This window comes from Perissodus microlepis, chromosome 10, assembly GCF_051167445.1.
Source record: "Perissodus microlepis isolate ML-2025 ecotype Zambia chromosome 10, ASM5116744v1, whole genome shotgun sequence".
NCBI lineage: Eukaryota > Metazoa > Chordata > Actinopteri > Cichliformes > Cichlidae > Perissodus > Perissodus microlepis.
Window position 1 is genome coordinate 1991038 of NC_140470.1, and position 25675 is coordinate 2016712.

The window sequence follows — 25675 nt, forward strand, 5'->3', positions numbered from 1 at the left end:
GAATGCGAGAGAGTGGACCTCAGTATAAGGCTGCCGAGTCTTTTTGACAAAAAAATGTACTAACTATGACGTTTACATTTTTCTGTTATAGATCAATGCTATTGATCTGATTTAAGGAATCATTTAATCAGTATTTTCATATTAACATAAATCAAAAGCTAAAGCCATATCCAAAAACCTGTTTACTATATAAGGCACTGTATACGGTGGTTTTAACACATCACCTTTGTGGATTTTAAATCAAACAGTCGAAGTGTGATGGAAGTGCAGAGTTTCAGATTTAATTTGATTCAATCACCTCCAGCCACGTAAGACATATTACAATATTACAGAGAAAATCCCACCAATCAGGCGACCCCATCCCACTGTCGCCAAGCAGTTGGTGACAGTGGGAAGGAAAAACTCCCTTTTAACAGGAAGTAACCCCCAGCAGAACCAGACTCGGGGAGGGGCGACCATGAGGGTCCAGACAGTCAAACAGGAAATGGAAGATTCCAAAGGTTTTTGTAGCACAGGGGTTTTGGGGTGCGTGTGGGAGGATCTAATGCAGGTGTCCATTCCTCGACATAATGAGATTAGGTAGAAACAACAGTAAATAACGTTAAACTGCAGATTATCAGCAATAAGTGTCTAAAGTAAAACGCTTATTGCATCCTGGAGGTCTTTTTTCTTTATGTTGGTGCTTTCAAAGGTCAAACACTGACAATCTCTGTTTATCACTCTACCAATCATTATCAAGATTGTCTGCAGATAAAGAGCCATAAAAGAATTCTAATTATCACCATTTTAGGAATGGTAATTACGGGCATCATTAGCATCCATCATGGGGTTTAAGTGGGTCTACGGTCCACTAAATGAATATTCATCCTCCTCCTTTTTTTTGTCTCCTCTCCTTTGTTTTCTCACTGGAGTGCAAAGAAACAGTAGAGGACACTTTGTGGAGTCATAGCCAACATATACATGGATGTCTACAGGCCCACAGCGCCCTTCACCCTGCTATGGTTCACATCACAGAGATCACTGATGCCATGTTGGACTTTGACTGGTCTCCTGTTTCTGTTATCTCAGTATAAAGTGTGGCCAGTATACGGATTTATAGAATAAGGGTTCACGGCTCTCAGCATGTCTAACAGAAGAGGCAGAGCTTAAAAGAAATAAAAGAACCGAGAAAAGTAGGTTACATTTAACAATCCCTGCTGATGGATATCGTTTGACGAGATGTAGCACAGCCTCGGCACTGTGTTTGTATTCTGCTGTGGAGTTGCGCACAACATCTCAACCACAGCTTTCCTGCGGATGAATTAGTAATGCTAAAAGATTCCATTTCGTCTATCTAAATGCTGTGTGCTGCGCTCAACCTGGTTAATATAAGGAACCACTCAATTTTTCATACCCACACCAAGTGTAGCCTTCAATTTAACATGCGCTTTTAATCCTGGGAGTGCTAAATTGCTTTTTAATGTCTAGGAACATGGTGTTTTCGGAGTAACTCGTGAAAAATGCATCAGCAGTGTGCAGTGCAAATCAGATCCAGTGTTTTTTTCCTGCTTCTGCTGTTAGGGTAAAGGAACAAAGCAACACCATGACAAAAAGGAGTGAAACCAATATGTTGTTTTGACACATCTGTCACCTCGGGTGTCTCAAGAGGGCACCTCCTGCAGGCGACGTGTGCGACTGTGTTTGTGTGATGAATTGTGCGTGAATTTTCGCACACATCTGTTGTGGATATTTTAAATGGTATGGGAATGCATATCACCAGCATATAGCTCGTGGAGAAGCGTACTAGGCGGCGAGTATGTCACATATGTAGCGTCTGCATGCCTCTCTCTGCGTGAATTCATGAGCAGTGTTGGGTGTTGTTGTGCCTGAAGCGCTACTGAATGACAGGTGCTTTCCTGGCCCGGCTAGATTCCCCTGCACGCCAGAGGCTTTAGTGCAGTCGGAGCCTGGACTCCCTCAAGCATGACTAAAAGACGCTCCTCTAATATCCCCGGTCAGACAGTCAGTGAACTCGCTCTGATTGACTTCCACTGGGCCAGCCAACTAAATGCCCTCTGTTGCCACGTAACAATGTGGCCATCAGAGCAGGCTAATCAGGTGACGGCAAAGAAATACACAGCCGGAGGTGCTTCTGCCGACAGTTGCATTCAAACTCTTTTTGTCTCGGCTTGCAAACAGACTTTAAAAGGAAGATGTGATTAAAGCACGCGATGACAGCTTTTCATATGCCATCGAGACAGTCAAGAACTCACTGTTGCAAAAATAACATGCTCTAGCAGAAAATGTATCTATTAGCACGAAGCCCAACATGTATCGACCCCAAACTGTGGGCTGTCATATTGTTCATTCAGCCGTCATCTGCATTCAAACTTTATTGTGTAACAAACTGTTTAGCCCTGTGTCAGTGCAGCAAAGACCCACAAACCACAGTTTCCATCGGGGAGTCTTGTGTTTGTTTACCTGTGCATCCGACCGTGTGAGGTTGGGTCAAGATGTGTGTGGCGCTTTAGCTTTCTCTCTGGATAAGCCTGTTGCTGCTGGAAATCCTCTTACAGGCGTGTTTGTGTACGAGTGTCAGCAAGAGCGAGTGAGACAGACAGCAAGCTGTCCCAGATCATCTTGTTGAAGCTTGGTGTTGGTAAACACGCTGCATGGTAAGCCCGTCTGAGATGGCCACTGATGATTGGCCCCCACCGACACATGACTGTGGCCATCTGTGTCACGTGATCGCACACGCTTTATGATCTCCGCTGATGCGACTGCAGTGTCAAAAGCAAATTTTAAGGTGGATCTTTTGACACGCTTAAATAAGACACCCATTTACAAAGTATCACACACGTTAGAGAGAGCACGCTCTGTCTGTGCCCTGAGAGGCTGGGTCCACTCAAATAACCCCATGGTGAATGTTCTGCTGTCAGGCAGCCAGCGAGGCAGCCTCACAATGTGCACATTTAGGACCCAGAGCCTGACGGCGGCGCTGAGTTTGTGGAGGAAAGCGTGGAATGTGTCCCGCAGGCAGACGCGGGCCGCTCTCAAAGGCATCTCTATTACAAGCGCACAAACAGGGCCTTATGTCATGGTCACCAGTCTCAGAGATGCATTTCTAGACTGGTGCTCTGCACCGAGCCAGCACGCGCCCTCGTGGAAATCTACTGGCACATGCCACGCTCCGCCTCGCTGCAATAAAGTCGCATCATTCACGTTTGTGTAATTTCGATCATCAGAACTTTTCACTGCGGGAGCAGAGCCGCGACCGCTTTGCTGAGATCCTAAAAGTGTCTTTGACAATAACGATCTTCTCTTATTTGATGCCATTGTGCAGTTAATAAGACTTCTTGTGAAGTCTCCCGTCAAACCCGCCGTGCGTTAACCGAAGCTAGATAGTCGGCGCACGAGTTAGTGCCGAACACGACAGCTCCGCTCGGCTCCGTCTCCAGCCGGTGGCCTTTTATCAACAGTGACGGATAAAGAGCCCTGTGATCATGTGAAGTACCAGGCACTAGCCTTGATTACCATCCCTGATGATAACACTGCATGCTAATCATTGTAAACATCATGTTGTGGCTTTGACACAGTTAGGCTTATCTGTAATTGGTGTAATTGTTACTAGCATTTAACAAGATCGTCTTCCAGATATGGAGAGTGCCAAAAGGGCCCGGGTACGGGAGAGGCTCTCTCAGATCTGCCTCGCTGACGGGTGCATTAGATCCACACTAACTTCCCTCTCTGTGCCGCTAATGAAAGGCAGCCACGAGCCAGAGCACAAATCTGATAAAAGGGTCTGGAGATGAGGGGGTCATGAAATATTTAAATATACAGGGCTTCAAAGCGGAAGAGGCCTCGCCTTTTTGTCAACAGACAGACCCCCTGCAGCCCGGTTGTGGCCCCAGTCTCTGGCCCACCACCAGTTTCACATGTAGGTCACAAACCATCATCTCCTTTTTACACTTTTGGGACACCACCAGGGGAAAGGAGGGCATTCGCTGATGAAACGGCCTGTGTCTCCAAACACATGCTTAGATGGACATACACAGACATACATACAGAGTTCTCCTTGTTCATCCAGACTCCCGTGTTCTAGTGTTACACAGAGGGGCAATAAGCAGCAAAGGGGCAGTGAGGTCAGGGAGGGTATCCAAGCAGCGTCTCAGTGGATCCTGACATGTTACAACACTCGCGGTCACTTGATAGAGGCGGACGATCCTCTGCAGGTCACATGCTCACTCACACAGTCTACAAGCTAAAGCCCTGATTAAAGTGAGAGTTAAAGATGTGCGATTTGATAACCTGTCTGCCGCCGACTGACAGGGAGCCTAAAAGCAAGGCTTTCTAGCTGCCTTCTCAATGTGGCGGCACCCAGAATTGTCCCTCCTCGGTGACCTGCGAAGCACCTTGTTTACTTTTCATTTTTTTGTCTCAAAAGGGCCTAACTTCCAATTTCTCTCCATCCCATCATTCATCCTCCCAGCAGGGGATCTACTATGGGCAGAACAACGACCTCATTTATTCCGGGCCCTGCAAAATGCAATTAGAATCCCTTCAATGGCCAGGGGGCGTAGATGGAGAGAGAGGGGGACAACAACAAAAAGAAAAAGAAGAAAGGATGGGCAGAGACCTCCCTGCTGTCTATCACGCTGCTGGCTTTTGATGTCCACGGTCCATCTCGTATCCCTCTAGAGAGCCTATCATCAGGCCCCCACTCTGGTGCTGTTGAGCATAGAGAGGCCCCTGGAGAGGCTTGTTTGAGTGGAGCATGCGGTTGCAAGCAGGGGGAGTGGGTGGGGCTTGTCTCCATCGGCGCCTGACAGAATGGTCTTGACGGAGCGTTTCAGAAGACCTAATCCCTCTGACCGTGCTATGTGAGCCGAGGGGGTCTGCAGAGGGTCAGACAGGTTTTAATACAGCGCCTTAGTGGTGACTTCCTCAGTGCTTCCTGTAGCTATTCCTTTTTAAAAGACACAGCAGGCTGTTCCCCCCCAGCTCCACTACCTCCCCGGTTGGCTTTTTCTCCCTCCCCGTCTTGTCTGTCTCCCCTCATCTGCTCCTGTTTTGTTTTCCTCTCTAGTTCCCTGTCCTTTATCTCCCTGCCTCCCCTCGTCTCCTCGCTCTCATATCGCCGCTGAGAAGAAAGAAACAAAAAGGGGAAATATTATTCCTGCGAGCACGGCTGCTCTCAGTTAGTATTAAGTTGAGGCCTTGTGGGGGGTTCATACAGCAGACTTCTTAAGTTGTAGATGTCTGCTGGGTCCCCGCAAATATAAAGACATGCAGATTAGGGAGAAAATGAAAGCTAGGGCTTTGTCATGCAGAGGGTTATCTGTTATGAATGTTTCTGTCTGGGATACGGCTCCACGGCAAAGCTTCACAGAAAGAATTGGGGTCAAATTAAAGAATGCAACACAAGCTCTATTTTATTTATTTATTTATTGTTTTGATGTTTTTGTCATTGAGCTGACGTGACATCACAGCTCGGTGAAGTTACGAGTACAATAATTAATGAATTTGTATGACAAGCAGCACTAAATCTTGTTTATGCCGTCGTTTCAGGCGAAAAGTAATACTTCAGAGATGTACTGAAGGCCACTAACATGATGTAGAGATGAAAGCAAACAGCACAAACCAATAATTTCTCAGAATTCGGTGCATTAAAATTCCGATTTCCCCAGCCATCATTTTCTTAGTCCATTAAATCTCCATATGAACATTAAGCGTCAGCGCCAAAAATACACACGCAGATTTAGTAATTATCCTGACATTACATGAAAATGTTCAATGTAAAATATGCCAAATATGTATGATGCTGTGGATGTTTGGTGTGGGCTGCACATATGCTCCTTTCTGCTAGAAGGGACGGGAGTGATCGCTCTGAAATTATCACCGGCTTTGCTGCCCACAGACCACATTCCACAGCGACGTCTGTAATTTAGCCAAAAAGGTCTCCCATTTTTCTTCTGACTGGGCAGAGTACTGGGGGGGGGGCTGCAATCTGGATGTAACCAAAGCATTGGAGGCAGGAAAGGTTAAACCAATTTTCTTGTCTGCATTGTTTTCCAAAGCGAGTCCCATGGCGGCGACATTAGACCGATAGCGAGCACAGTAGGCTTGTTCCCACTGACAGGCCGGTTCTTTCTGCGGCTGCGATGTCAACTGGATCTGATTATTGCCTACCAGATCCAGATAATGTCTGCCATTGATCAGGCCATTTATTTTGAACTCCTACGGCCCCGGCCTGCTTTCAGAGACCATGGGGAGATAAGCAGATACAGATAAGCAGATAACATGGTCTCTGCAGGCTTTTAACAACCGGAAGAAATACTTTTCTGCTGCTTAACTGGCCGGCATGATGTGAGAGTCATATCTCTCGGCTCTGGAATCTTTATTATAACACAGAGCGTCTGCTTTTAGGGGTTTCGTCATTGAATCAGATAGCTGCTTTCATTCCTGTGTCGACCAGTCTGCCTTAATGTTCCCAGAATGCCATGCTGTTTGAACAGGGCGGGACAGAGATGCAAAGTGGAGATTCATTTTTAGCATTTTTAGTTACAAGTTTAACACTGAAAAGCAATTCCATGGAAATGAAGATGTGAGCTCAAAAGTTCTCAAATCTCTCTGTTTTTTTGTTTTTGATTGATGCATTTCAGCAGATAAGACTGTCAGCTTTTCCAAAGGCTTTTGCCACTCCGGCAGTGCTGTGGTGTCCCATTCTGTGTAGTGGTTTTTAATGTTGGACGCGTTTGTCTTTTGTGTGCTTGCAGCCCTGTGCCATCCCCACATTAATATTAGCAATGAGTGACAGATTAATTTATGTCTGGCTGTGTGTCTGAGGAATTGGAAAGAAAGGGCCTGTCAGTACTGCTTGTCAGGAGGGGGGAGAGATTAGAGCCGGTTGTCAATGACAAACCAGTGCAGGCTCGGGGAGATAAGGTCGGATGTAACGACTGTAAAAAAATAAATAAATATATAAAACAATAACATTTTGTATATTAAAAAAATGAACCGCCCTCTCTCCACCCTCCAAAGTCTGTGAGAAGCAGTGCTGGCATGTGTAAGTGTGTGGGTTTGTGCAATTAGAAATATTTCACAGCTCTTAGAGGTGCGCTACATTTCCATGTTTCTGAACTTAAGCAACAAGGAGGGTGTGATCTAATCCCACCCTTTCCTCTGAAGGCAGGGATTTATTTAAAAATAATCCTTGTAACACCGAACAGGTTTTAATCAGGTATTATTTCGATAAGTCCAATAGCTCCAGAAACTCAGTCACGCCACCTGCCAATCAAGTGGTGGTTGGGTGGAGGGGGGGTCAGTATCTATTGTGTAAAGACTATGGTTCCAACCTTTTCTTTAAGGTGGAATTATTACTTATTTTTAGCTCCACATTGTTCGCCAGTCAGTCCCCTGAAATATTGTTGGACGGCTTGCAGTGATGTTCCCCTCAGGATGGAATATAATATCTTTTCATCCACCAGTGGCAACAAACTAACATTTTAATTTGCCCGATACTTTGGTTCATGAACAAATACCTGCGGGCTAATGAGTTTCCAATTACCTGTATTTTTTTCCCCTTTCCTAATTAGCAAATATTAGCATGCTAATATAAAAAAGTATCAATATTAAACTTGCTGAGTACAGCATCAGCGCTAACATGAACCCCTTAACGCACCACGTTCCAGACGGGAATATTACGCTGTTCTTCCACCTCAGCGGTGCGTATAAAAGGCAGGAAGTAGACTGGGATGGCTTTGTTATTGCAGAGCTCCCTCCTGAGGCCGGGTTGTGTTGCAGTGGTTGTGTTTCTTTGTGTAAAGTTTCAGTTGTTTAACCTTCACAAATTTTTCTTTGAGAAATGAGTAGTGTTGTTGATAATGCTTTACTCATATCTATGAGACGAAATTTTAAAAAATGACTTCTGACTTTTCGTGTAGCGGGGGCAACACCGCCCCACCGCTCCCTGCTTGGCTCAGGGTCGGCCTACTATTTACTCCTTTTATTTTATAAGCTGTTGGAATAAAGTATATTTAGAATGTAAATATTATGTCGTGCATTCTTAAGTACACAGCTGCAGAATAAATCATGTCTTAAATGTTGTTGTTCATTACTTGAGTGAGGCGAGATCTAAACATCATGTGTGACAGCGGGTTTCACCCTGCTTGTTATTAACCTTTCTTGTTTGCAGTGAAACGTATTCACGGAGCCGTCGTGAGGAGTTACTTTTTTCAGTACATCCTTTTATGTAAATAATAATATCATCGTGCGCCGTCAGCTGTTCAGCAGAACATTTCTAGAAACGCCCACACTGATGATCTCAGACAGCCGGACTATACGGCAACAAGTATATAATAAATGTTTGACTAACCAATCAGCATACAGCAGAATGCCAAAATCAGCTTCCCTGTAGGAAGAACAGAAAATGTCATCAGTAATTCTTACATTAAAATTCAGATTACACAGTATTTGCAAAACGTCTGGGATTTTATTTGTTTCTAATTTGGTCTAGAAGTTAGACTTTGTTCTTATTTAACGACACTAATGCAGTGCAGGCTCACCACAGACACTCGGTTGTACCTGGTGGTCACTCCCATTCTGGTATTCTGTTCAGAGAGTGCGAGCTTCCACCTGATCCAGTGGCTTTTAGGACCACCTGGATGACTTTATCAGTTTCTCACGTTTGTGGAGGAATGTTAGGACAACTGATTGCAGGCATTCGTTTATACATTTATTTCTGTGTCTTGAATGTTTTGTGCTGGTGAGTAATCTCTGTCAGTGTTGACTGATGGGCTCGAGTCGGGCTATACCAGGTGCTTCCTTAAGATCATTGCTGATGTCGTTCCTCCGTGTTCCAGACTAGCAAGCTTCCAAAACTTGTGCTTATAGAGGTGCTGACACTGTGTCAGACGGGTGTATTTAGTTTTACACAGCAATGCATAAAACGTTCAGTTTCACGTGACTGCACACATACAGTTACACCAAAGGGTTCCAGCGTATCGTTCTGACAGAGGTTTCAGTGTGTGGTGAAACTGCTTCTGAAATACCCACCTACCTGAATGCTGTTCACCTCTGATGATGATGATGATGATGATGACTCTGTTCAGTGTCAGGTTGAATGCACGAGCACTGCAAAGCAACAACAGAGTTTGGAGCCAACAGGCAAATGTAGTAAGAGCTTTTAACATATTACATTGGCAGCACTCATCTTACACTTACCAGTAATATTTTAAATGAGGGTAGTTTGGCGTAATGGCAGGAAGGCTCATAAAGGCAAACCAGTCCCTTGTGATTGTAATCTAGCAGAGTTCCTGTAAAATTAAACCACGCTTGCGGGGGAGACAAACATGTTCATGGCTTCTTTGAAGTGGAGAATCAGCGTCCAAAAAACAGAATAAAAGATGACAAAATGTCAGTGCTGAAGCTGATGCTCTATAGATAGACTTGCATGCCCAGACAGCAATTACTGAGATACATAGCATTCATCCAGACATTGCGTTTGATCTCGGTGCTTCATTCTCTTGCACAGAAGATTTTTTTTTCATGTGAAATTGTGCAGAGTTCTCATTTGAATGTGTGTTTGTCTCTGTCCATTTCATTTGAATTAAAAATAATGTGAGATCCGGGCGATTGTTTGGCAGTGGGGCTGTAATCACAGACTTGCGGTCGCTCTCACATCTGATAATGACCATTTCGAATGGAGAACAACAGCTTGTTCGTAGCTGCTGCTGCTGCATCGCACAGGCCTGTGAAAAGGACTGGTAGCCATTTTCTGTCAGTGGCAGTCACATAAATACATCTCATGAAGCCAAACCACAAAACGCTCTTGATGTTTCCTCACAATCACCGCTTTAAGCATAAGAATCCATGTGATCTGATTACATGTAACCACCGTTTTTACATTTGCACCTCATTTGAGACTTTTGTGCATTATTCCTGTGCTCACACAGAGCTCGTGGGTGTGCAGCGTACAGCGACATCATTTCACCGTAGGATCAAAGATGTTTCCCCAGCCTATGAGCAGCAGCAGCAATCAAGACGTTAATTATTTCATTAGTTAAAGCTGTTCAGCGCACAATGCATACACAAGGATGCTTAACAGCAGCCTCTAACTTGATGAACACATGGTCTGGTCTTTCTCCCAGGCCCTCTGTGACCGAGCATTTGTCCTCTGTAGCTGAACCAAGCGGCTGGACTTTTCCCGGTCACCTCCCTCCCATTGCCTGATGGTACTTCACATTCTTTGTTCTGTTTCCAGAAACGTCCCCACAAAGTGTGTGTTTAATTCTTTCTCTTCTGCTAAATGTGAAATGTTCTGCTTAATCAGACTGGGAATCTGACTCCAGTTTGGAGGAATGCTGTTGTGTTAGCTCAAAGTGAGGATTTGTTTTGCCGTTGTAAATCTCAGGCCACTGTATATCCCATTTCCCATGACTTGATGTTTGTATGGCCTATCCCAGCCAGCCAACAGATCCTCCGTCTCTCCGTTACCGAGGGACGGATTAGCATCTCAGCTATGAGCTAAGTCTGTTTTCTGCTCTGTGGTTGCTCGGGCTGAGCTGGCAGCAAAAGCTTGTGCAATGTGGCTCTATTGTACATCCACTGACCTCCCAGCCAGTGGGTTAGTGCTCATTAGACAAGCCACAGGATGCAACGCTCGCACTATTAAGAGGATTTTCTTTCCGTCCGGATTCATTTGGTGTGATTTTGGCAAAAAAGGATGAGCGCCATTGCTTCTCAGATCAGAAGTGGGAACCCTGCAGAATAGTGTTCCTCTAAATCAATATGATGCTCTCAGAATACACATGCGGTCATACCAAGACATGGAAAGAACTAGAAGGTGCAATGTTCTGTTATCCTGGACAGCCAAACAAATAACCTCACATAGCCTAGGAGCCTCATGCAGTCAGTGGGCACGGCTTCTTCCTGTAGTTTCAGGGCTGGAAGCTAGTTAGCTTTCTGGTCGGGGTGACCACGGAGAGCTCAGCACTCAAATTGGAGGCTGAATGACCCAAAGTGCTTTTTATATTACCAGTTGACCTCCCTTCAGGCCAGTGGAGTGGGAGTTGATTCAACAGGAAGACAGCGCCTGTGGGCTGCGAGGAGGTGCATGCTGCTCATAAAGGAGCGTTTTGTTTTTCCTCCCCTCCCGGTAGCAGCACCCTACTGGGGAATTCATTAGCGGCTGACATCATCTTGCTCTGTACAGAGTGACAGACTATCTTTCTGCCCTGGCTCTCCCCTCCCTCTCGCCTTTCTCTTCTTCCCTCTCTCTCTCTCTCTCTCTACCTCCTTATCTTTCTGTGGTGCGCTGCCGTCTAAGCTTTTGCGCGCCATTTACGCAAAAGGTAAATGCGCCGATGTGCACTTCTGCAATCAAGGTTCAAGCTTTTCGGAAGCCCCCAAAAAACACAAGTGTGTTTATCTTGTGAAGGAGGACTACTGTGGTTGAATCCAAGACCGCCTGGAAATCAGGAAGTGGGAGGACCCGACCGTTAAGGCAGCAGCACACAAGCAGGCAGTTGCTGGATGAATGGGAGTTTGTCTGGTGCTTAGGAGCGGACGGGGAGAGGCTGTAGCGTGCCCACGATCGGAATCTGTCAGAGCACCCAGCGCGACAGTGGGTCTATACCTAGTGAATTTTTGCTCACTGCTCGTGTGATTTCCCTGCGTTTCTGTCTCCACGGAGAAAAGTGGCCGTGCGCTTTGTTGGATTGGTTTGCTCCATCGGACGCAGCCCCTTTCTGCGCACCGACTCACAAACCCTCCAGGATCGTGTTTGTTACCTCTCACGGATATTTCCGACAGGAGAATATACGTGAAAAAATCACACACGCACACACAGTGAGTCCCGAGCAGGAAAGGAAGGTGGATCAAAGGATTTTTTCTCCCTTCTCGTCTCATTGCTGATGCAAAAGCTCTCCGTGGCGAGACACATGGTTCTCTTTGTCCAAAAGGCGCAGTAGCTTTGTGAACGGCTTTGGATTTTTTTCTTGGAAAGGCTTCTTCTCTTTTCGCATGGCTGTCTTCAGTTTAAACGGAGTAGACTTCGCTGCCTCTTGTATGGATTATACTATTTGAAAAGCAGAATGTGAGACGAGGCCATATTTACCAGACCGAGAAAAGTAATATCCTGACTCCTTGCTACCCTTGCCACATCGAAGGTATGCGCGCTGGCTCGGAGCCGCTTCTTAATCCACGACGTGTTTGTCATTGTGTGTGGTAATGTGCAAAATAGCGTGAGGAAGACTTTTTTTTAAAGCGTGCAAAGAAAACGGTCTGTGTGTTGCCATTTATCCTGCAGCTTTCATTGTTTACATCCTGTCCGTGCTGCATTAGTGAAAAACACAAGTGTATGATTTTAATAATAAAAAATGTCTTTCTCACGAGCACCATTTCCTATTATTTTGAATTTATTGCCGTGCTTAAGGTGAAAATAAAAGACACAAGTGCGCATAACTAAGCTGTCACTGGCCGCAGGTTTCGAATATGTCAAGAAGAAAACAAAGCACTGCTCTTAAAATGTAATCGTCCGGAATTCACATTTTCTGCATTAAACCAAAGCGAGTGAGTCCACAAAGCCAGTTGTTAAAAATTGGTTTTATTCAGAGAAAGCTGTCAGTCCGTCTTCACATGGGGCTCAACGGGTGTTGTTCCGTTTCTTTCCTGTCTTCACTACGTGCGTTTTGTGGCATTTTGTGGTGATGTGAAATGTGTCAAAATCAGTGTTTGAAATATAGTTTAAGTGTGACCTGTTTTAAAAACTACGCGTGGCTTTTGTTGTCTAATTCAGGTTTAAATCCCATCACCGCACATGTTATTCTAGCACGCTGATGGTGTCGGAGCGCTGCTGCCCGAGACGCTTGGAGGAATCGTGAGGCTTTAAAAACAAATTGGCACGGAGCAACAGTGCCATCAAGTGGCCAGAATAAGAAGTCCCACTTGTTTTGTTTCAGTCTGATGCCCAGTGTTGGTTTTGATCACGATACTCAGGCTGTCCTGATAATTATGGACAGGATTTGGGGAAAGCGGCATGCACACACGTGCCCTAACAATGACTGCATGCGTGCCAGTAAAACTGGAGCACACAGCTCAGCAACACATTTCCAGAATTGTATATTTAAAAACAAAAAACTTCTGCTAATTTAAGACCAGAGTTTGCTTTATGTTTTAGTGACTGCTGTGAGTGTCATATGTGTTTTGTTCTCTCGGTGAGCACAGGCATTGTTGTACATCATCTCTAAAAATGTCATGAAGGAGTTAGTCTGGAAAGTTTGGTGGAGGAGAAAAGAACCAAAGTCGCTTTGCTCCAGTGTCATCCTGGGGAATTTTAACTCTATGCTGAATGTGATGTTTTCCTCTCTTTTTTTCCAGGTCTCCGATGCCAGCTCCGAGAAATTTTTCAGCACAGCTGCAGTTAAAGGTACGCATTTCTGTTCCTATGATGATGTGTTGTCACCATTGCAGTTTCTGCAGATATCGCCACGTTGACATTTGTGTACTTTGTCTCCGTGCGCCGTTCTCTTCATATTTCACATATTTCCTATTTGTGGGCATTTAAAACAATAGCAGTTTACCCAGGGTGCATCTGTATGTCACGTCGCCGTACACGAAGAGTCAAACAGTTATCGTCTAATGTGAAAATATTTCTCTGCGTCGGTGTGTGAGGCTGTGAGGCTGTGTGAGCGTTTTGGTGAGCCTTTGTTTCAAATGTGCTGAAATGCACCGGGACCCTTGCTGAAGCCAGAGCAGGAGGAGGATGTACTAATGCTGGAAAGGCATCTGTTTATGGCCTCAGTGTGCCAACACCACATGTGACCTCATTATCAAGTCACTAATTTGTTGTTAAAAGCAGCCCCATTTTCTCTGGCTCAGGGATAATGGAGGTGCCCCCATTAAAGGACATTCCTCTGTAATGGAGGGGAGTTACCACGCGGGGCGAGAGGGAGGCTAAGAGACCAAGGTTATGACCCCTTTGGGGCTTTGGTAGAAATGGGTGAGATAGTTGGGATAGGTCCTTGTAGCCCCAACCCCCCACCCTTAATTCTTGTTCCAGACCTCCATACACACTTCCCATATTCTGGCCTTTGATTCCCTCCCGGTCTTGATTTGTGGCATCCATTGGGGTGTTCAATGGCCGTGCTTGACAAGAAGCTTCTCTGCGGACTGATTTGGTTCCCTTGAAAGGATTAAGGCCTCCTTTGTGCAGCCTAAATCAACAGAGGGCCACCCTCTCTCCCCTACCATGAAAGGATCTGACTGGGGAAACAGTACACAAAATCTGCTTTCTCTCTGCTCCATGATAGCCCACTCTCTTGGCCCCTATTTCCATTTAAATATGCCCTCTTTTCTTCTCTTTTACCACCTCGGTCCCCTGTCATCCAGTCCTGCCATATGCTAATGCCTGACACAATTGCAAAAGACGAGTAAAAGAATCCAGGTGCAGAGAGAGACCACTGGTATTTTTATTGAGGGTAGTGTTGAGATTAAAAGAGTCGGGTGGGTTTTTGTTGGAGGGGATTACCAGCACACTAATGCAGCAAACCTCTGGACAAGCAACAGCTCCAGCAAAAATCGTGTGTGTGTGTGTGTGTGTGTGTGTGTGTGTGTGTGTGTGAGAGAGTACTCGTTTGTGGCATGATGAGTGTCAATATTTGCTCAAAGGCAGGTGCAAAAAGTCTCCATTTGTTTGACAGTTGGTGCGCTTTCTTCATACATTATATTTCTTTTTGCACTTTTGGACAAAGTTGGGCGTAACCGCGAAAGCCCGACCAGTTCATCATAAAGCAAAGCAAGGGTTTATTTGTCACGAAGCTCTTCAGTGAAGAAATGGTTCATAACATGTTTATTCTACTCGAATATTCAATACGTGAACATATCAAACATATTGTAGATTTTAAACTCCACAGCAGATCACGAAGTGAAAAAAATCCCTTTATGCTGATTTTCTACTAGCTTGCTGTTTCTGTGACACAGTGTTGTTACAGTGTTTCTGTGACACAGTGTTGTTACAGTGTTTCTGTGACACTGTTGTTACAGTGTTTCTGTGACACAGTGTTGTTACAGTGTTTCTGTGACACAGTGTTGTTACAGCGTTTCTGTGACACAGTGTTGTTACAGTGTTTCACTGCAGTTTATGCACTGAATGTTCGTTTTGAGGTTGTTAATAATCTTGTGACTCATTGGAATAAAGCTAATAATCCTTCAAATAACAAAGTGGAAAAAAAGGCCATTGTAATTCTGCTGCTGATGTGCAGCTTTGGTAATGACTGACTTTTGGCTGGTGTGTGTGTGTGTGTGTGTGTGTGTGTGTGTGTGTGTGTGTGTGTGTGTGTGTGTTTTCCTTCTACTGCCACAAGACTGGAAATCAGCCCAGGGCGAGCTCGGGTCTCTTTGAAGGCTCAGTGCTGGTCCCTCATCTTTTAATCTAACAGCCTTCTCACCTACTCGATAATTACAGTGTATTTTCTGTGTTCCCTCTAAAGCCTGAGGCATACGCTGCATTTTGAAAAGAAAATCCAACTGATGAAAATGCGTCTTTTGTGTTCTCAGACGTTGATTTGTTTTCTTCCCTCTTCGTGCGGCTTCACCTCGAGGCTGTCGGCGTCAGCCGTACGTCGCTCTCTGCGGTTCTCCTCGTCCTGGGCGCACTTCTGCTCACAAATGGATTTCATTAACCGGTGTCTCTAATTACCACGGTCGTCAGTGCACCTGCAGGTGTCGGCTAACCTGATTGGTGTGCTCTGCAGGAGGATTGGCCGCAGCGAGAAAGCCGCGGCCGCCAGTGAAATAAACAACTTTTGTAAAGTCTAAGCTGCTTCCAAGGTGCCGTGGGTGGAAAGCAGAGTTTTATTAAACCTCTGACTGCTGTCCAGGGAGTGGATTGAAGTGCTGGCTTGAACACATACTGATGATGACAAAGCAGCACGGCGTGTCACCACAAAGGTCTGCAGACAGATCTATCACATGATTAAAGCTGTCTCCCAGGGCAATGATATCTTGTCACTTGGTTACATTCCCATCTTTTATGATACCGTCAATCGACAGCCTGTCAGAGAAGCGCGGCTAAGTTTGTCATCGGCGAGCCCAGCCTGAGCTCGCACTGCCTTGTTTGCCGAGTGCAGCCGGCAGCCAGATTAAAGCAGTGCTGGATGACATTTAAAAAGGTCCACAGTCCCATTTTAATCAGGTGGCCTGAGAATGTTCTCGTGGGTGAATTGTTAAAATCTACTGAGAACCGAATCCACGTTTCCTGTTGGAAGTGTAAAAAAATATGATATTAAACGCGCAGTAATAAAGAAATGTATTTGGCTCTCACCTGTGTCTCCTTTAAAATACCGTTAGTGTCAGCAATGACTTCATCGTGGCCTTTCAGTTAAGGGTGCAGCAGAGCAGCTCTCCCCTTTTTCTTTTCCTTTTTTTCCCCAAAATTTCATCTGGTAGATATATTGGAGAAGCTCGTCCCTCGTGAGATATCTCCTGCAGCTGCGTCTGCGATGTGAGACCAAGTTCAGTGCGGGGGTGAATTGAAGTGCACAGTGGAGTGATTCTCAGTTTCCCCCCCTCAGCACAACGCTGATTTCACCACGCTTTACTGGAGTTAATGTGAAAATGAAGCGGTGCTACAGCGAGACCCGGGGCTGACGCCACTGTGAAGAGCGGCGCTAGTGAAGTGTGTCAGGCTTGAGTACGTCTGTCACCGGGGGAGAGAATAATGTGCGATGTGGAAGGTGTAATTTGCAGCGCTGATGGCATTGTTTAAAAAAATAGTGGAAAGAGAGAAGCGGAGGTGAACTTTTGTGGCAGATATCAGAGCTGAAGAGCTCCCTGGATTGTCATAGAGAGCTCTGCTGGCAGCAGAATTGCCTGTGAGCATATTACTGCTGTGTGGGAGGCAGCCGAGGGCTTGTTTTTCTCCCTGCCTCATTCTCTCGGTGTTTCCTGAGAGGAGGACTGGTGATATAGCTGTGTGTACTTCTAGGCTGTGGGCCACCACCTGCTGTAATCTCAAGTGATATAGAGAGCAACAATCACGCCACAAATCACCCAGGCAGCTCCCTAACTCATTCAGTCGACTGGAAAGAGAAGGTTGGCCTTTTGCAGCGCCAGTGTTGGTTTACTGCCCCGGGCTGCCTGCGCTGCCCTCACGCTGACCTCTGCCGTCTGTGTGGGTTTTGGTGTCCAGAAAGCAGGGCTGCCTCTGGAACTTGACCTGATGCGCAGTGGAAAGATGACCTGACCACCGCTGGCCTTTTGTGCTTTCTGAGAAACGGCCGCAGTCGAGGATGAGCTCTTTCTCTGCCGGGGGGCGCGAGGTCACCGAGAGGTTGCTGCCCGATCCCTCAAGACTAAAGCATTGTTCCTGCTTTGGCTCAGACACAACTGTAATTCAAATCAGAGCTCTCTTTTGATATTTAATAAGCATGCCTGTTTGGAGAAATAATATGGCGCTCTGAAAGATATAACTCTGAGGGATGCACAAGTGAAACGGACAGAAGGCGTTTCACCTGTGATCTCTGCTCCTGTTGGTAACCCATCACCCAGCCAGGAGCATTTAATGCACAGCTGGAAGGGCTAAAAAGGAAGCTCAATATCCTGTGCTGCACAGAGGGAAGCTCCCTCCCGCCCAGTGAGTACAGCTACAATCACCCAGGCTGCATCTTACAGTGTGACCATGAAAGCAGCCACTTCAGCCATGCCTCATCTACTGACACGGCCAAACAAAGGTTAACAAATCAAAGGAAGCACTGGCTGATTTAGTGCCTTGCAGATGCAAACAATTGCCCAAGTCCCCATGGAAAAATGAAAAATGTAGTCATTTCCAGCTGGACATATTTTCAAATCCCATGTAAATGTTTGTATTGATCACAGCTCATTAGTCCTGATTGCAGCTATGAAGAAAAGCTTTTCCAGACGTTATAGTTTGGTTGAAACGAGTCTTAGTTCTGCCTTGCTTCCTCTTCTAATTTAAGTGTACACACAGTTTTTATTGGAAGTCTGCCTGTCACAGTCACCCTATGCAATCCGGTCTTATTGTGGATTTTTTGGCTCTAGCTGGCAGGGACCACGGCTGTAGCCGGTGCACCATCGGTACAAGTTTGTTGACTGAGGATCGGTTTTAAGGACGTGCTGTTAGTGGGTCTGTTGACACTGAAGAAACACAGTCAGCAGTGTGGGCCAGTCTCCTTCGGTGCCCTCCTGCAACACAAAGAGGTCATTCAGAGTTTGTTCCCCGAGTCCCTGAGGTTAGAGACTAAGTAAATCCATCCATCTTAATGCACTTATTTCAGCACCGGGAGAGCTGGAGGGAGACTGTGTAAACACTCCCATATCCGACATGCCACGCTAAACCCAAAGAGCCTGGAACCCATCAGGCCAAAATTAAAGGTCTACATCTCAAACACAAACATTTAAATGGGCTGAACTCCAGAGATCAAAGTGAAAGGCTTTAGTTTTCCTGCCGCCCTCCCCCGCCACGTCTGCCACACTGAGATATGTGGCGGGTTAGAAGCTGAATGGTGAGTGGCTCCTACTGTACACGTCTGTTTGTCTCAGGTGTCTAAGGTAACATTTTGGCATTTGTTGCCGTAAGGTGGAAGGAATTTTGTGAGCATGCTCAGTTTATTCATGACTGTGGGTTTGAAGACCATACAGAAGCTCTGTATCTGCCTCCTATGGGGTTGCAGATTCTTTATGTGAATCATCTATATATGTCATTTTAACATGTAGCTGCAATTTTTTAAAATTAGTTGTGTAGTTGAAGTAGTTTTTTTCTGTGTCACTGAGACACTGGAAGTAGCGGAAGCGAATAGGAGGGCACCAGTCTCCCGTTCCCAGGAGAGGTCCTCCCCCATCACCGTCACCAGCATCCACTGATCCGTTGTGACACGAGCCACTCTCCTGCCAACTGTGCGGCATTAACAGGGTCAAACCCCCCCCCCACGCGTGCACACACATCCCACTTATCAAGACCCAGCCATTCCCAGCGTGCTGTTGGTGTGTTCAGGCCAATTATGCCTGTGTCAGTCTTTGGTCCCTGTGGCAGAGGTGACATTGCCAAAGAGGGAGAGAGAGAGCAGGCTGCCTTAATGAGGCCTCATGGTGCCTTAGAGGTGAATGTGCATATGAGTGTGTAAGCGCATGCGTGCATGCATAAAAGAAGGAGTGCTGCTTGGGATGATCTACCTTTTGTCATGATCTACCATGTGTGTCTGACAGCCGTCTCCCTTCTCAAGGTTTTCACCCTGCAGCCATCAGGCCCTCTGGTTTGTGTTTTGGAAGTAACTGCGGGCCCCGAGATGACACCGGAGCAAACCGATTTTGGTTCTTTTCAATTACTTGAGGCATTTCCCCCCCCCCCCAGAAATATGCAGCCACGTTTCTAAAAAGGAGATGGGATTAACACAAGATTTTACTGTCCACTGTGAAATGATTAACTCCTGCAGTGTTGGTGTTGCTCTGAGCAGCGTGGAGGATTTAGTCTGTTTAAAAAGAGCAAAAACAACAGAAAGTCTGATAAAGTAGGAGGTGAATAACGACTCAAAGGGTCGTAGAACATTTTGAAAGGCCGGCCGTACTAAAAGTGTCTGTAATCGTGTCTCCTGTATCACATAAGTGACCACGGCTGTAATCTGTGTGCTCTCACTGCAGGAAGTCAGGATATAGAAGCTTAGAGTGAGATTATGGTGTGTTGCCATCTTTCTGCTGTGGTTGTGTTTTTGTGTTTTTAAGTTCTTTCCTCTCCGATCCAGTCTTGTAAAACATACAGGGGGAGAAGTGAAAGTGTAAACACAGCTTGTGAAGACAGAAAGGCTGAGAGAGAGCACGAGCACAAAGACTCTGATCAGGTTTGATGGAAGCAAGGCTTTAATTGCTCCCACAAGAGAAGGGGTTTTACCCTTCTCTCACACACACACACACACACACACACACACACACACACACACACACACACACACACACACACACACACACACACACTCGCTCTGATTCACATAAATATGCAGTACAGAAATAAAGCCCTGATGAGCCCCGGGGCAGATTAGAGAGGACTGCAGAGCAGGATCCTGGTTTGTTAGTGACAGTCTGTAGATCCCTTTGCATGTGTTTCTGCTCTGCACACACTGCACGCCTTTCATTTGTTTCAGCCCACATTTCATTTCTTATGCAGGCTACTGACTCCGAAAGATGGCGTGCTGTAAAGCCTTGATAATACTCCGTTGCAGACGGGGATACGGACGGCCGAGCAAACATTTCTGCTAAGCCTCAGTTATACTTTACGCATCCGCGACTGCGCGAGGGTCCGTGAGGCTGCAGCGCACCTCTGCATGCCTGCCTATTGGTTTGTGACCGCGCAGACTCGACCAAGGAAAGTTTACATTACAGTGCACTAACTACACATGCGCGCCGCACTGTGGACTTCAAGCTGATGCAAAAGAAGTATAACAGGAACGACTCTGTGGCTGTTGGGTCTCCAACCATGAGTATAAACAAGGCTTTAGAATTTGCTTTTCTTGTCGGCCGCCTGTGGTGCAGGCATAGTTGGTGCATGTCGACATCTGCACAAACCCTCGCACTTAACATCTAATAATAACATTATGTGGACTCGCAGACACAAAAATATACTTGAGACTTTACAGCAGGCTTCTGTGTTAAACGTACGCCATCGTAACCGCAGACCCCTCTGAAAACCTACATGGGAACTGACACTGTGACCTTTCGCCTGCCTAGAAATGCAAAGATGTGTCGCATCAGTGTTGCAGCTGTCCTGTTCCACACAGCTGAGTCGTCCTATGTATTTCTGGCTCTTTTGTGTTTTACAGTGGATGAGTGAGAGAATAATAACCTTTACTATAAGAAATAACAATACAATGAGCCACACATCTCAACAAATGTCTGGATGGTTTTGGATGCAATGTGTGATTGCATCCAAAAAAAGACCAACAAAAAGCAGGGAACCAGGAGGGAACCCAGGATTTTATTGTTTCTATCGTGGTCGGCTCCATATCTAAAGCACCGGGACACAACCACAACGTAACACGTGATGCAGGCCAGAAACGGCGTCGGCCACGTCTCTGCAGAGATTCATGTGCTGCACAGTGATGGCAGGTCAACATCTCCCCCTTGTGTTGGGTGCACTCTAAGCTGGGTGGATGGTGTGTGTGTGTGTGTGTGTGTGTGTAAAATCATACTGCTATCCTGGAAATGAAATTTTAAGGCATGTGCATTTGATATAAAACAAGCATAACAAACTGCACATTGTTCCATTTTGAAACCCTCTCTTTGGTTCGTCCTCTCTGGCTTTTGGCCACTGTTCTTAGAAGCCTGCCCAAACCCATCAACGTCGGTTGGACCGTCACCATCTGTTACAGATTAAGCTGCTTCTGGAGGGAGCTATTTGATTTCAGGGCTCGAGCATCCTCTCCTTATTCCACGTGTCAGGTTTTACTGTAAACACTGTTGTACAAAAACCAAAATCCCAGAAGGGGGGCCTTTTAAGCCAAGAGCAAACGGGCTGCTGCGCCGGGTTGGGCTTCGTGTCTGGTTTAGCTCTTAGCGTGCTGAGACGGGGGCTCTGCTGGGCCATTTAGAGGCAAAGCTGGGACGCCATGTTTGGAAGCTTTTTCTCTAAACCCCGCATTCAGGCAGTGTGCCGTGTGGTGTTGTGATGTATGAATCCCCTGGCCTCGCCTGACACAAGCGAGCCTGTCTGAGCCCATGTCTTCGCTGAGTAGGAGGCCGTGGACAGAGGCTGCATTGTTCCCCCAAAGTAACCCAAGCTGAGGGCAGCCGCTGCCCAGAGGGGGATATCAAGTTGTTCTCTCCCCACCAACAGCAAATCCCAGCTTAAGCTCCGGGGCTTGACGAGAAAGTAGAGAGGCAGCTGACTGTTTGGACGACGGCACAGTTCAAATAAACAGTTCAAATCCCAACCAGCCTCCCCTGTACTAACCCTCCCTCGCCAAGCGCTGCAGTCCAACAGCCATAGCTCATCACTCCGAAGCTCGCCAGCGGCTCTCGGCTAATTTGTGGTATTATTTTGAATAGTTTGTTGATGTTGCTGCACTGAGTTTTCTGGAGAAAAAGGATTCAGGAGAAAGTGAGAATTCAGGCCCGGCGTAAAGGCGCTGCTTCCTTTTTATTTTCTGAGCAACTTGTACGTTTGCCACCACGTCAGCAGGCCGCACTGCACTCCCCAGCTACGTGAGGATAGGAGAGAAGGGGCAGCCATTAACAGCTTCGTTTCTGCCCCGGGTGCCCCGCTAAACTGACTGCAGTGAAACCTGAGCGAGGCGGTAATGAGACGGCACTTGACACACCCGCACATGCGCTCGCACAGACACATTAGCTACTTGTGTAATGCCAGTGAAAATGTAAGAAAAGAGGCTGCGTGCAATCGATGCTTCACCAGAACGTTAGACATTTGATCCAAGTGTTCAAGCTGTTGCCTATCTGAGTTTTCCTTCTACAGCTTTAACACACAGCTCGGGCTCTACTGAGTCGGGGCCTTGCAAACAGCCTGACTGCGCAGTGTGGACATGTGTAAAACCAGTTGGCCCCGTCTGAAAGAGAGTGAAAGAGGCCCAGACTGATGACTCTCTGGGGACAGATTTCTCTTTCCAGCCTTCCATGCTTCTCTCCCCAGTGAAATCATGGCGGTGTCAGCGTGTCAGCTCGAGCTGTCACTCTGCGTACTGCTGCAAGCCAGCTCATACTCTACCTCCTGGCTACAGAGAGAAGGGGGAGGGAGAAGAAAAGAAGGAAAAGGGCTTTTTCTGCACTTGACACAGCAGATGAGCTGAGTGTCAGCACCCCTTAGTGCAACTCGAGAGTCCTGAAAATAAGAAAGCGGGAGCCAAAGCTGTCCATCACCTCAGAGAGGCAGCTGCACAATTAGGAGTCACCCCTTCCCCAGGGGCTGCTTTAGTATAGCCCACTATGCTTGGCTGACAAACTGACAGGTCTTCATGGAGGACAGGCCAGCGCTGAGCAGCTCCAGCGCTCTAGCCATGCATCTCAACCAGGCTGGCAGTGGACATGTTGCCTGGTAGCTTTTCGTGTGCGAGTGTGAGAGGGAGGAAGCTGTTTATGAGCCGGGTTTTTATCAGCATGTGACTGTAATTGAGATTTAAGCGTGTCTGTGTTTGAAGTTCGTCCGCTCTGATTGTCTATTGTTCCTCTAAGCTGCCACGATGACTGACAAGAAACACGTGTCGCGGTGCCAACTGGCGTGCTGCGAAATGCTCGAGTTGTGCTGACACACGTCAGCATTCCCGTCCAGTTTTGTAGACTGAAATAATGTCAGCTCCTGGATAGAAAACACTTTCATCCACATTTAACTTAAAAGATACAAATAAATCTGTTTGTGTGTCGATGTGTGTTTCACAGCAGGCCTTTGCTGAGGATTCATGTTTGTGCTGGAAATCAAACCCCTCTCTGAAAGCCTATGGCGTACAGCGTGGGGTGTAACTGCACATGGCGTCAGCACAGCACACGACTACTGTGATTGGCTTGTTCTCTACCGTCATTCCTCCTGTGCAGGAAATTCCTGGAGGGAGAATGCTGAGGCTGTGGGGAAGTGTGCATGAAATGGAAAAGATTCCCCCACAGAGGAATCTAAATCAGGCTTTAGTCCCACATAGCAAAGCCTCTATGGCTTGGCCTGCTGTATTTTCATAGCATCTGTATACTCACCTGCAGGAAATGGCTTCCCTGCTAATTTCATGCTGTCGACTGAAAAACAAGCCATCGGCTCCAAGACTGAAAACAATGTGTGTGTGGTTTGTGGTCATGCACCACACACACACCATAATGCAAAGAGTCATCCCGTTTTTTTCTCGATGGGAAAGCCTTAGTACAGCTCAAGGGGAAAGACGGCTTCCTGCTACATGACAAAAACAAAAATTGCTCGAATATCAAGTTGGTAAATATTCTGCACTCCTGCAAAAGTCCTGTCGCAACAGCAAAGTGATAAAGCTAATGGCAAGCAATGTGATGTTTATCCAGCCTTGAACGCATTGTGTAAATCAAAATGCACCCAGCTTAAGTTTAACCGGTAAAGGAATCAGAGACGTTTCATGGCTGGCTGAGAAAGCGAAGCACTGACATGCGATACGCCTCGGGTCTCTCGGCAGCCTTTAGATTTTGCATCTCCGGGGAATGACACGCATACAAAAAATGGCCACGTCACATTTTCTTACAGCGATATGAAGCCCTGTGAGAAATCCCAGCAGCTCGCTTGCATGCACTGGACATGTCTGAGGTCAAACGGTCTGGTTGGCTCCACAGCTGCCTCGTCTCTCAGTGAAGATTTACACCACTGTGACAGTGTGTGCACACTGACCAATTGCTGCGGACTGGATGGATCTGACACATTACACGCTACTGTTATTTCAAAGCCTCAGTGAGCCGGAGTACATGACAGCCAGGCCTGCAGAGGATCTGTCAACCGCCGGCAACAAGTGTCCCCCTGAGAGCTGCCCTGCACAGACCCCTGGCAGGAGATGTCTATCCCTTTGGCCAGCTTTCCAATCATCCCTTCTGCTGGTCACCTGTGCCAGCATGCCCGTCATCGAGTCCCTGACCCGGCTCTTCTCCCATTACGTTCCCTTCAGCCTGACCTCACACCCTCGGTGATATATAAAGATTTGCTCTCTAAAGGAGAGCTAGAAATGAGACACTGTCCCGCCACTGATCCCACTGCTGCATCCTCATATGCACATAAAGATGGTGATGGTGGAGAGGGTGAGGGCCAGTTTCAGGGGGAAGGTGACCTAACACTTTAGGCCCAGAGAGCTTGTCTAAGACGGAAAGATTTTCCATGTTGTCGAGATCGAGACGCAGTCGAGAGCCATTACAGAAACAGCTGTAATCAGACCTGCTGTGGGTGGAAGAATATTTTCGCTGCAGCTCTCTGTTAGTAAATGTCTTCGTTATGACTCAGGAGAGAGGAGACCGAGCACATTGTGTCAACAAAGAGAGTTTCAGTGCAGTGCCGACGGATGCTAGCAAAGGTAGGAGACGGGACAGAGAGCCTCTCTGCTCCTTTCTGTCGCTCGTGTGTTTTCCTCCTCCCATTTGCCGCTTGTACGCTTGTCATGCTGTAAACATGTGTAAGTGCTTATTGGCTGTGGTCTGGCAGCTGATCTTCTATGGCTTTGCATCTGTCAGAAGAGCTCCGAACATTCATTGGCTTATGAAGCCCAATTACCCGAGATTGCTACCATTTCACAGAGGATCACAGTCACAGACGGTCTTTCTCAGAAGAGGAGTCGAGGTTTTATGTCTCGGTTAACCACACGCGCCGCGCGCCACGACCTCCCTGCGCATACGCACACACGCAGCCACACTATTTATATTTATATACGCACTTGGCTTCTCATCTCATGCTTTGGCTTCCTGTCTTGTAATACAAAATTCATAAACTAAATGAGACAGCCATGAAATATAGATGTTCAGAGAGGCGGCTTAACAACTCTCCCCCACCTCCCACTGCTTGTGGCCTTTTGCTCAATCACAGCTTGTTAAAGCAGCAGTTTGTGTTACTGTGAGGTGATATCAGCACGCTGTGGTATTCTCACTGAAAGATTACACATGTCACGCTCTCACAGCCAGAATAGTTGCCCCGCTCACCCCAAACCTCCCCCCAGCCACCAGCTTTATTTCTGTTTGGTTTCCCACTCCCCTTCGCCTG

At 46.7% G+C, this 25675-nt stretch overlaps 1 protein-coding gene across 9 annotated transcripts in view; it reads left to right on the top strand.

The window, feature by feature from the left end:
* Nucleotides 1-25675, top strand: part of auts2a (activator of transcription and developmental regulator AUTS2 a) — a 336075-nt gene that overhangs the window by 283373 nt on the left and 27027 nt on the right. For all 9 annotated transcript variants that reach the window (XM_084941432.1, XM_084941426.1, XM_084941430.1 and 6 more), the window contains one exon: nt 13357-13405. In XM_084941432.1, coding sequence (XP_084797558.1) covers nt 13357-13405 — 49 coding nt within the window. The remainder of the gene's footprint in view (nt 1-13356; nt 13406-25675) is intronic.